Source organism: Phoca vitulina, unplaced genomic scaffold (assembly GCF_004348235.1).
Source record: "Phoca vitulina isolate PV1807 unplaced genomic scaffold, GSC_HSeal_1.0 scaffold40, whole genome shotgun sequence".
Lineage (NCBI taxonomy): Eukaryota > Metazoa > Chordata > Mammalia > Carnivora > Phocidae > Phoca > Phoca vitulina.
The window spans coordinates 25,319,458-25,330,700 of NW_022589743.1; the positions used below are offsets into that span (position 1 = coordinate 25,319,458).

The 11,243-nt window shown below is 55.7% G+C and overlaps 1 protein-coding gene across 2 annotated transcripts in view; it reads left to right on the forward strand.

Annotated features, from left to right (window-relative positions):
• Nucleotides 1-10,188, forward strand: part of LOC116647635 (rap1 GTPase-activating protein 2) — a 69,714-nt gene extending 59,526 nt beyond the window's left edge. Inside the window, exons 16-21 of one of the 2 annotated variants that reach the window (XR_004302356.1) lie at nt 749-862; nt 1,101-1,218; nt 1,625-1,746; nt 4,771-4,847; nt 5,238-5,276; nt 6,126-10,188. Coding sequence is in view for 1 of the 2 variants with exons in the window: in XM_032429149.1 (XP_032285040.1) it covers nt 749-862; nt 1,101-1,218; nt 1,620-1,746; nt 4,771-4,847; nt 5,238-5,246 (445 nt within the window). In the remaining variant the exon portion in view is untranslated. Of the gene's footprint in view, nt 1-748; nt 863-1,100; nt 1,219-1,619; nt 1,747-4,770; nt 4,848-5,237; nt 5,277-6,125 lie in introns of both variants that reach the window. The other variant, XM_032429149.1, reaches the window with a different exon arrangement.
• Nucleotides 10,189-11,243: the final 1,055 nt, after the last annotated feature.

Genomic DNA, 11,243 nt, shown 5'->3' on the forward strand with positions numbered 1-11,243 from the left:
CTGCATGGAGCACTGGGTGTTATGCACAAACAATGAATCATGGAACACTATATCTAAAACTAATGATGTAATGTATGGGGATTAACATAACAATAAAAAAATTAAAAAAAAAAAAAAAACTGTGTTGAAGACAAGGCCATCTTGTCCCCACCAGGGGGCACAGGACAAATTGTGGGCGTCAGTACATGGTCTTTGTTAAACTCCAAGAGAAGGAAGCCCTTGGGCCCTTGGCCAAGAGTAGCCCGTTTACCAAGATGCCCTTCCCAGCCACCTCGTCACACAGATCCAGGGAGCTCGTATTATGGCCTGTGTGAAGGGTGTTATGCACGGTGACCCTGCCAGCCCCGCCACGGAGTCCACGTGCGTTGGGTTATTTCCCTGCTGTGGGAGTGGGCGTCATAGACCCGCCTGCTCTTGACTTAGAGCTCTGCCAGGTGGGATGGCCAGCATAGGTGGGGAGTGGACGTGGGCTTGGGGGCATCGGGCCAGGACTCTTGCTTGATCGCTTTTGACTTGCCTAGGAGCCTAAGGTAGCCCCTGATGGAGCAGAAAACCCTGTTGTCCGCTGTGGCTAGAGTGGGGCTCAGGGGAGTGGAGGTCCTGGTGGCTGTGCTCTGGCAGGGGGTGCCGTGACCCCACAGGCCCTGTGGTGCTGAGAGCTGGTTGGGCCTGTATCAGGCCTGGGGGTGGGATGGGGGTGTAGTGGCTGGCCACATGGCTTCACCCCTCTTTATTTCTCTTTCCTTAGTGACAGTGCATCCAGCAACCCCAAGACCCCGGATGGTGCACACTCTTCTCAAGAGATAAAGTCTGAGGCCTCATCCAATCCCAGCTCTCCAGAAATCTGCCCCAACAAGGAGAAGTAAGAGAGCGAGGGTGGGGGCAGGGCTGGCTTTAGCCACTTGGAGCCCTGGAATGCGCGCTCTGCTGAGAGCCTGCATTTTTGCCTGGAGAACTCTGCAGAACACAGCAGCCAGCCAGCAGGGGGCACGGGGAGTCACTGGTGGGCAAGCTCAGTCCCTGCCAGGTCTGCCCTGCCTGGGGTGGGGGTGGGGGGGCTTTGGTGAGTGACCAGGCCTGTCCCGCTCCTTTCCCCACAGGCCCTTCGTAAAGTTGAAGGAGAATGGCCGAGCTAACATCTCCCGCTCCTCCTCCAGCACCAGCAGCTTCGGCAGCACAGCGGGGGAGGGGGAGGCCGTGGAGGAGTGTGACAGTGGGGTAGGTGTGGCTCCACCCAACCCTGGGGAGCAGGGAGGGGTGCCCTGGGCCCAGCCGGACACCTGCCGTGTGCATCAAACTAGCTGCTGTGGATGGAGCCCCATCCGGGCTCTGGAGGGGGGGGGGAGTATGGAAACAAGAAGGAGGTGGGCCAGTCAGCTGTCCCCACTCCCTGCCAGTGATACAGGAACAGCCAGAGGGCCAGAGGCCTGAATGGGGTCCCTGCCATGCGGTTCCCGGCAGGAGAGGAGAGGGTCAGGGGCACTTCTGGGGGCGGCAGCCAGATCAGGTCCACGTGGAAAGTGGAGGGCAGTGACGGTGTCAGGCCTGCCGTGGCACGGGCCGCCCTGTGGGGCCACTGAGGACGGAGCTGGCCTCACTCACCCGGCCTCTCTCCCCAGAGCAGCCAGCCGTCCACGACCTCGCCCTTCAAGCAGGAGGTGTTTGTCTACAGCCCGTCCCCGAGCAGCGAAAGCCCCAGCCCGGGGGCACCTGCCACCCCCATCATCGTGAGCCGGAGTCCGACAGGTCAGTGGCGGCTGGGGCTGCACGCCCTGTGGCCAGAGGGGCAGGGGCTGTGTTGTGACCACTGTTCGTGGGCATGCGCCTCAGCCACACCGAACCAAGCACGTTCCGCTCCAGCCCCAAAGCGTTAGGCCCTCGAGCTCTGCTAGCTCACTTCATCTGTTCATCAGCCTTGAGATGCCTGTGTTCTTATCATCTTACTCATGGGGAAACTGAGGCTCCAGAAGTTCAGTGATTTGGTAGAGGACTTGGGATTTGAAAGTGGAGGCCCTTTTGCCGCACCCCATCACTGACGCGGGCCGCCTCTGCCCCAGTGATGGTCGTGACAAGGGCAAGGGTACGAAGTGGGGGGAGTGTTGCAGGTGGAGGGAACCGCACATGGTTCCTTGGGCTGCAGTCCGCAGAGGGAACAGGTGTGAGAGGAGACGGCAGGCAGATGGGGCACCAGGCTGGGGCCGCCACGGAGACCCTGGCAAGGAGTTGGGTGTTGTTCTGCTGGCGAGAGAAGCCACTGGAGGGTTTTACGTAGAGAAGCGCAGTCCGGACTAGGTGGCCGCAGCTGGCTGAGTAGACGGGGTTGGTGGGGAGTGGACGCAGGGAGGGAGATCAGTGAGGGGTCACAGTGAGCAGTGAGGGGTGCCTGGGCTGTGGATCGGGGCTGTCTGGAGCAATGGGAGAAGGATATAGATTCAAGAGATGTCAAGGAGGTAGAATTTTCCACTCAGTAGTGGGGGTTCAGAGAGAGCAAAGAGTCTGGGCCTTTGGGGGTTCTGGGACCCCTGCGGTCAGGCAGAGTGCGAGGCGGCAGCTCTGGGGTGGGGGGAGGGGCTGGAGCGTGAGGGGACGTGCACGGTAGGTACGGCGGGGCACCGTTACCCAGAAATCAGAGCCTTGGTGTCCGGCCCTCGAGGCGGGGCAAGTGCAGGACAGTGGAGCTTGGGTCCAAATCCTTCATCTGCCACTTACTAGTGATGCGACATTGGCAGGTTACTGAGCCTTTCTGTGCCTCAGTTTCCCCAAGCAAAGGATGGAGGGAGGGGAATAGTTCCTACCTTGCGTGGTTGGTTGTGTGAAGATTAGATGAGCTTAGTTGTCAGACTTTAGAACTGTTAACCTAAATGTTGGTTAGGTTAAATAACAGGAATAAAACAATAGTGTAATTAATGGTGCTCCCCAGGGCACATTTGACAATATCTAGACACAGTTCTGGTTTTCATGGTTGTAGGAGGAGAGTGTGCTGCTGACATCTGATGGGTAGAGCTCAGGAATGCTGCTAAACATCTGACAAAGTATGGAGCAGCCCCCCACAGCACAGGATTATCTGGCAGGAAATGTCAATAGGCTGAGGCTGAGAAACTCTAGTCAGATGATAGAAACACAGAGAGAGCCAGTTCACGGGCTTCCTTTCACTCAGCCCCTGGCTGTGGCAAGGACAGGCTCACCCCTCTGAGCCTCAGTCTCCCCATCTGTAAAACCCCCAAGTGCCCAGGCTCTTTGGTCTAATATAAATACCCTGATTTTTAAAAAATAAGGCTTAATTAAATATTGAAGGAATGAATGAAAGAATCTGTAAGCAAGCGCGGCTCCTACTTGGTATTAAATAAATACCAAAGCAAATAAGGTTCTGAGTAGCAGCAGGTTTCGAGAGGGTCTGCCACTAGCTGAAGGTCACCCGGGGCAGAAGGGGACCTTGAACGGGCCTGGGGACCCCCTCCCATGCTTCCTGCTCTCCACCCCTGTCCCCGCACAGTAGTGAACCCTGGCCACCTCCTGCTGCCAGCCTCACGGAGGCCGTGCTGGGGACTCGCAGGACCGGGGTCAGTTTGCAGACCTCTGGGAACCTGTTGTGAGCTGCTTGGCTGCTTTTGGGGAGAGACAGGGCCAAGCAGAGGGGGGTCCCCTGGGAGGGCCTGACGTCCAGTCTTCCGTAGTCTCTGATGCCCCGACCGTTGGTCATGTCACACCTGGGCGCCCGGAGCCCTGAGTGGGGATTGGCAGGCCCGACTGAGAGTGACTCACCATGCTGGCTGGAACCCCTTGATCCGAAGGGGCCAGCAGCCTCCGGCTGGAGTGTGCTGACCCGTAGACTCCCCCAGGGCAGAGGAAAGCCAGAAAGCCGAGCAGCCCCTCTGCCAGTGGTGTGCTGGCCATGTTCCCGGCCCAGCTCTCCCGCACACGCTTGCACGTGCGCACACGCTCGTTTACGGATATAAATAACGATACATTGGAATTCTCTATTCTAAGTCCCATATTGCCAGTTGATTCTCGCCAAGCGCTCCGATTGGTGTTTGTCTAACCTCTGTATCTGTGGACGACTGGAAGTTGCAGATGACCAACAAGGTGTAGTTCTGACGTGACTGATGATTGATATTTCGTCAGGGACATAAGCAGCTTCTTTGCTGAATCACATACTAGTTCTCAAGTGCTGGACCAGAACCGGCTCCGGTGTTTGTACCCGTCCTAATGTAATGGCTACGGACGCAGCGCGTCTTCAGATTTCATCTGTATTTCTTAACATTTTCTGCATTAGTTGAAGCCAGGCCCTGATTTTATAGCAGCCGCTGCTCTCCGTGCTCTGAGTGCCCGGCCCCGGCTGAGCCCCGGCCCACAGTGCGCTGTGCCGAGCGGGGAGGAAGTGCCGGGCAGGCGCCGTGGACATAAGTCACCCGACGAGAGCCGATAGTAGTCAAGTGCAGTGAAATAATTGGGGAGCGAGGACTTTTGAGTATTTATTATATTTGATGAATAGGATTTATTGAGTTGGAAGCTTCTGTAGTTTATTTTTTAAAAAAATGCCTGGGTTTACCAAGCAGCTGACATTTCTAAAAATTTCTCAAGGTTTAAGAGTTGGCTCTGACAATAAAAAAATTAAAAAAAAATTAAAAAAAAAAAAAAAGAGTTGGCTCTGACAAATTGCTGCAGGTCAGCTGGAGTGCCCCGGGGCGGGAAGAGGTCCCCCCGCACCACCCCAGCCCTAGTGACTCTGCAGCCCCGCCCACTCTTTATGGACACTTCTCTCTTTCCTAGATGCCAAAAGCAGAAACTCCCCGAGGTCAAACCTGAAATTCCGCTTTGACAAGCTCAGCCATGGCAGCTCTAGTGCGGTAAGGGTTAGGGGCATGAGGGCATGGCCTCCCGCATCCCACCCCAGCCCCCTCCCAAAGCCAGCTGTCCTTCCTGGGGGCCGGAGGAAGGGGGTGCCTCACACAGCCCACTGGGAGAAGGAGAGCTCTGGCCAGATCTGGGGGTGATGCTGCAGTCCCCGCATGGAGCAGGCATTGGCCTGGGGCTGCCAGCCGCCCCCGCCACACCCCCTGTGTTAGTCACACCCTGGGACGCACACAGCTGTGAGCTGGGCACTCTCGGCTCCTGGAGCCCCGTGTCCCTTCCCTAGCTCCCCAGAGAGCTGAGGGCTGAGCGCACAGGGGCCGCAGTCGGCAGGGATTATGTTGTCTGGTTGCTTATAACTCTTGTGTGGGTTTTTCTTGAAATAGGGTCACTAATGTGAAAGAGGAGTCCTTCGCTTGTCAAAGGTGGGTCACGTGTTTGTCTTGTGGCCACGAGGGAAGGTGTGTCCACTTTAAAATCAGGGTCCTCATGTCCTGAGACTGGCCAGAGGGATCCTGAGCTGGGGAGGGCTGCTCACCTCTTCCCTGAAGCCTCTTGTGATGGGGCCCGGGTCTGGATGGAAGAAGAACCGCAGGTGGCCTCGGGTGCAGACGGGAAGGGCTGCCCGATATGACTGGGCCAGACTCACTGAGTCGGTCTCCCTGCCGTGGGAGGAGCCCGGTTCCAGCAGGCAGAGGGGTAGTAGCCCAGAGCTGGCCTTCCTCCCTCAGACAGGGGATCCTTCAGTTTGTCCCCTTGTCTCCCTGTTCTTGGAAGCCTTTCCCTCCTTGTGTCTTCGGCCAGGGCTCTGGGCTGAAATGTGTCCTCTCTGCATGTTCAGAGATGCCCCAGCCTCCTCAGCATTCTCAGCTGAGGGAGTGTGTGGTTTTCAGCAGAGCAGGGCCTGGGTCCGGTTTGCCACCACCAAGGCCTGACCTCCTGCTGGTGAAGTTCCTAAAGAGCCATTTGAGTTTCCAGCCCTCTCCCTGCCATGCGGCTCGGCGGCGGCCGGTGAGAACCAAGCAGGGGCCAGAGTTCCGCCCACTTTATATAAACCTGTGAAAAAGCAGAAGAGACCATGGCAATTCTGACACTCACCTTCACCCCCCTCTGTGCACCACGTCAGCGTTTATGCCCAACTGCTCACACTGCCTAATGTCTGGCACCCTTGTCTTTGGCCCTCGCGTCCCAAGCCCATTCAGTGGGCTGTCGCCACGGGCACACGTTCTCCTTACGCAGTGTTTGGTCATCCTCTCCCTCCTTTTCTCCTCCAGGGAAGCCCCGATTCTGTCTCGGAGAAGGCTCCTATTCCAGCAGTTTGGGGGTGCCATCCACTACTCTGACCGTCACAGTCCTGCTGCCCCACCGGCCACCTGCCCACCAGACCAGCTGTCTGTCCCCGTGTCCTACCTGTCCCCTTGCCAAGGCACCCTGCAAGCACTCTCCTTCTCTGGACGAGGCCTCATTCCTCCAGGCTCTCCCTGCTCCCGACCGCCCCTGTGATGTGTGTCTGGCTCACCCGTCACCTTGCGTTGTGCACAGAGGAAAGAGTTGGGCAAGGGGTATCTGGGTCCTGGGGACTGGGTCAGAGACTGGAGAGGCAGAGCGCGGTGAGGTGGGGTGCGGGGGCTGCCAGCACTGTGTCCTGCACATGACAGGCACAGCAAACCCAGTGAGTGGTGGCGGAGGGACCACTTTTCCAGGCACCAAGATCTGTAGCCGTCCTCCATGATATGAGGCTGGAAATCAGCGGCGTTGCTCCCACAGCTGTGTGCTTCTGCGCCAGGAGCTGCTTTCTGGCCCATCTGCCGCCCTCGGGCCCAGCGCTGCCTCGTCCCTGAGCCCAGTGTACCCCGGGTGCTGGCAGCGGAGGCGAGACAGAGCTGTGCGTGTGTGGAGGGGGCCCCACGCCATTGCTGTGGGAGAAGCCCCGGCCAGTCTCTCCCCTCAGAGCAGACGTGTTCCCCAAGGAGGGGTGGGCGGCCCGGAGCAGGAAGGAATTCAGGAAGAGCAAGCTGGCGAGCTGTGTTGTGGGGCCTTGGCTGAGGAGAACGGTGGGGCCTTGGCTGGGCTGGGATCAGGTCCCCGCTGGAGGTGGAGGCTCGTGGAAGAGTTGCTTCGGCCCACCACTTAGGTCAGAGCCAGGGAGGTGGGGGGTGACCTGTCCGCCTCGGTTGACATGTGGACGTGGAAGGTAGGCATGAGGAAGGAGCGACGTCCTTCTGCGATTTCTGCTCCTGGCATCTGTGGGGGGGGGGGGGGGAACAGGGCTACCTTGGGGGCTCTTTCCAGCTGCTGTGCCCTCTGGCCTTGTTGGCGCTTGGTCCCCCGATCCCCTTCACCCACGGGTCCATAGGCAGTGGTCACGTTGGCGGGAGTTTTACAACCTGGGCCCCAGCTGGATGCGGTTCAGAGGCTGCCTGCCCCCTGCCCCCTTGGCCAGAGCCAGCTCACTGTCAGGAGCAGGCCCCCTCTCCCTGCGTCTCGCCCATCACCGTCTGCAGAGCCCTGGGGGTGCGAGTGGGGCCCTGTGACACCAGATAGCCCCGGTGCCTCAGGCTGGGCTCCTTCTTCCGTGAGCTGATGACAAGGATTTCTACCAAATGTTTTATTTGCATTGGGATCCGGGCCTGTTCCGAAGTCAAAGCAGTCGTGTCAACGTTCTACTTGTCTGTGACTGATGTGACCGTTTCCCCGCTGCTTTTGCCATTAGGGCAAAACCTTGATCCTTCGTCTCTCACCCATGTGGATGTTGTGGGACCCTATTTGCGGGCTGGGTGGACCTCTCCCCTCACTATTTGGGAAACGTGTTTACTTAAAATACTAGTCCGGTAAAATTTCTTCCAGTGAGAAGGTCAACAAGCGTCTCTTTAGCTTTTATTAAAAATCACCGTAGCAGCACTCACTGCTGGAACGAGGTCTGCGGATTCTGGCAGCGTTCTGTTGGCTGGCTCTTGGGAGGAACTTGGAAGGTCAAACTGCATTAAAAGAAAAAAACAAAAACACACAACTCTTCCGGGTTCTGGCTTGCTTCTCGGGTAGCTGGTATTTATAGCTGCTTGGTGGTTGTGCTGTGCTGTGTTGTGGTCCGGGGGTCCTCTGGAGTTTCCAGCTTGTCCCCACCCTGTCCCTCCTGGGAGCCTCATACGTGCTCTCCTCCCCTGCTCCGGCTGCCCCTTCAGCAGCCCCCACCTCCTGGGAGGGCTCATCCCCTGCCTCTGAGCCAGGGGCCGGGATGGCTGGGTGTGTCCAGGGACACTGGGAGGCGCAGGCCTGTTCCCTACGAAACAGACCTGAGAAGTGGTCTCCACCTTCTGTTTGCTACTGGGGGTACGCTGGGCAGGGTCTGAAATGTCCCTCTCTCTGGGTCCTGTCTTACCTTCTCCAGAAAGCCCAGCCCATCTATGGCTTCTAGAGTATACATGACCAGCCCGTGAGGTCCTAGGGCTGAGGGGGACGAGGAGGACAGGGAGTAGACAGTCTCATCTCACCCCTCTGGACCATGGGGCAGGCAGCTTGGGTTCCTGAAGGCTGCTTCCCCCATATTCTCTTGCATCTGCTCTGGCCCAAAGTTTCCTTTTATTGCTGCGCCCAGTCTTGGGGCTCAAATATTTGCTCAAGTCTCCTTGGTCCCTGTGACCAGACTCATCCTGACGGTGCTCATGCTGGGATTTGAAACACCCTGCTTGTGATCTGGACACGTCTCTGCCTCTGGGAAGTGCCTGACTTGTGGAAGAAACCATACTGGTCGGGCTCTGCAGGGCACCCATATGCTCAGTTGATGCTTAACAACAGATGCAGAATGAGCTTGAGATAGAAGATCTGAGCTAGAGTTTCTAATTAATGGAAAATGATGAGTGAAAAATATTCTGTGGTTCAGCCTTGTTGGCCTCATCTCAATGTCCAAGCCTTCTGGGCCCCTTTTGATATCTAATCCATCCATATCGTCATCCAGCTGAGAAACCTCAGCCCCAGTGAGGGGAAATGATTCACTGGAGGTCGCACAACCAACGAGTGGCAAAGCTGGGATTGGAACCCACAACCCAGGGCCCGTTCTTCGGTGCCACCTACACGGTCAGGTGAACGGGTGGCTACGTTTGCTGGGGCCCTGAGTTTCGGAGGAGTCAGTTAGCTAGTGCCTGGGCCCTGGCTGGGAGCTGTCTACGGTCAAGGTGGGACTTCAGTCTCTTCTCTTCATCAGGAGGGATATGCACTCAGTTTTCCAGTGAGGGCCCTGGGGTTTTGGATGCGGCTTGAGCAAAGAAAACAAGGAGGGAAAGAGATTTTCAGTGGACCGTTCCTGGTAACCTCAGGTCTTCAGCTCTGGTCTGTAATGGGGGTGGAGGCTGGGGCAGAGTGCAGTTAACTAGCCCTCAGTTTCCCCTTCTTAAGTTCAGAAGAAAAGTGGTAAAAGAAAACTCTCTTCTCCCTGATCCTTAAACAAAGGTGGCTAATAAAAGTGCAGGTTCCCATGCCGTGGTAGGATGAGAGCCAGAATCACTTTCTTACCCTGACTGGTTAAGGTGCCAGTGCAAACACTACCTTCCTCACTTGATTCTGAGTCAACACAGACAGGTTGTTGTGGGGGAACGGCCAGGGGTCAAGTAGGTGGCTGGCAGGGACCCACAGCTTCTCCCCAAGCTCCCTCTCTGCAAGGTGGGAGTGGGTCAGTGGAGTTTGCCAAGGCTGCCAAGGAGCGTTCTAGTTAGTGGTAACACTAGCCCCTCGCCCACCCCAACCCCACAACTCCCTCCTCTCAGCTGGGCCATCGGCCCCTTTGGGAGGACGGAGACCACCCCCACTAGGGCCAAGGACAGCGGAGCCCTGCCTAGTGAGAGGCTGTTGGGGCAATGGCTCTGTCCTGGGCCTTACCAGCCCTGGGGAGAGGGTGTTTGGCTGGAAGACTGGAATTTATATGCCATCATCTTTGATTTTGTAATATTTCCACTCGGAACGCTCAGTTCCTCCTTCCCGCTCCTTAGCATGTATGCCAACTCTCCCCCGTCATGGACGTTACCCTTCTACACTCCGGCCCGGGGAGTGCCGATGTTCTAGTGTGAAGAGATTCCTTTGTGTGATAGAACTTAAGAAGTGTAGCTTGGAAATGATGATCCATGTGATGATGACTTTTCTTTCTTTCCTCTTCTTGAGGAGGTGATTCGTAGACCCTGACTGCCTATGTAATGTAAATAATGTACATTTAATTTATTGCTATGGTAGCACATTGTATTTGTTAATGTATAAAACAAATTCTAAAAGGTCGACAAATGTATATTTTGTTGCTTAAATGTGTCTTTGCAGAAATTGACAATAAATAACATATTTTGTGTCCATCATCGTTCAGACTTCTTTGCTTGGGGCCCCAAGCCCTGAGCAGCATCTCTCCGAAGCTGAATACTGGCCGCCCACCGGCTGTATCTGTGAATGCGTGACTTTGGCCTCAAGAGTGTTTTAGAATACTTGAATTAGTTGCCAGTGTTTAGAAAGCAGTTGATGTTGAGACCGCAATTAAAATGAAAAAACAGCCCAACCTAGAAGTGTCACATAAAATCTGAATTTTCTGCTTCTCTTAAAAAGTCAGATGTTGGATCCCCTCTGTCAGAGCGGCACAGATTGGTCAGCGCCCCCCCACCCCCACCCCAGGCTACCCCTCTGGTGAAACCTGAGTCACCACAGTCCCCACCCTTCTCTACCAGTTACAGGTGGAGCATTTCATTCATTCCTGTTGTTTGCTTGGCCCCTGTCGGCATCTGAGTTTGAGACCCCTGCTATCCACTGACTTGTCTCCGTCCTGCAACTTTCTTCCTTCCACCCACTCTTTTTCCACATTCCCAAGTCACCTCTTCAAGGATTCTTTTGTGATGAAATGCCCTCTCTCCTATCCACCTTTGACTCCCAAACGGCCATGCTCTTTTCTTTTTTTTTTTTTTAAGATTTTATTTATTTAGTCTACGGCCATACCACCCTGAACGCGCCCGATCTCGTCTGATCTCGGAAGCTAAGCAGGGTTGGGCCTGGTTAGTACTTGGATGGGAGATTTTATTTATTTATTTGACAGAGAGAGAGCACAAGCAGGGGGAGCAGCAGAGGGAGAGGGAAAAGCAGACTCTCCGCTGAGCAGGGAGCCCAGTGCGGGGCTCAATCCCAGGATCCTGGGATCATGACCTGAGCTGAAGGCAGCCGCTTTAACTGACTGAGCCACTCAGGCACCCTCAAATGGCCATGCTCGTATGTACATTTTGCTTTACAAGGTTTGGACGTAGGTTTTACAAGTAGTATCTGCACTTTTTTTTCCTTAAGAAATTTGAAGACAAGGAACAGGCCTTTTTCAGCTGGGACTTGGGAGTGTGATCTTGGGCAAGTTCTGTCTCTGGGTTTGCGTTTTCTTTTAT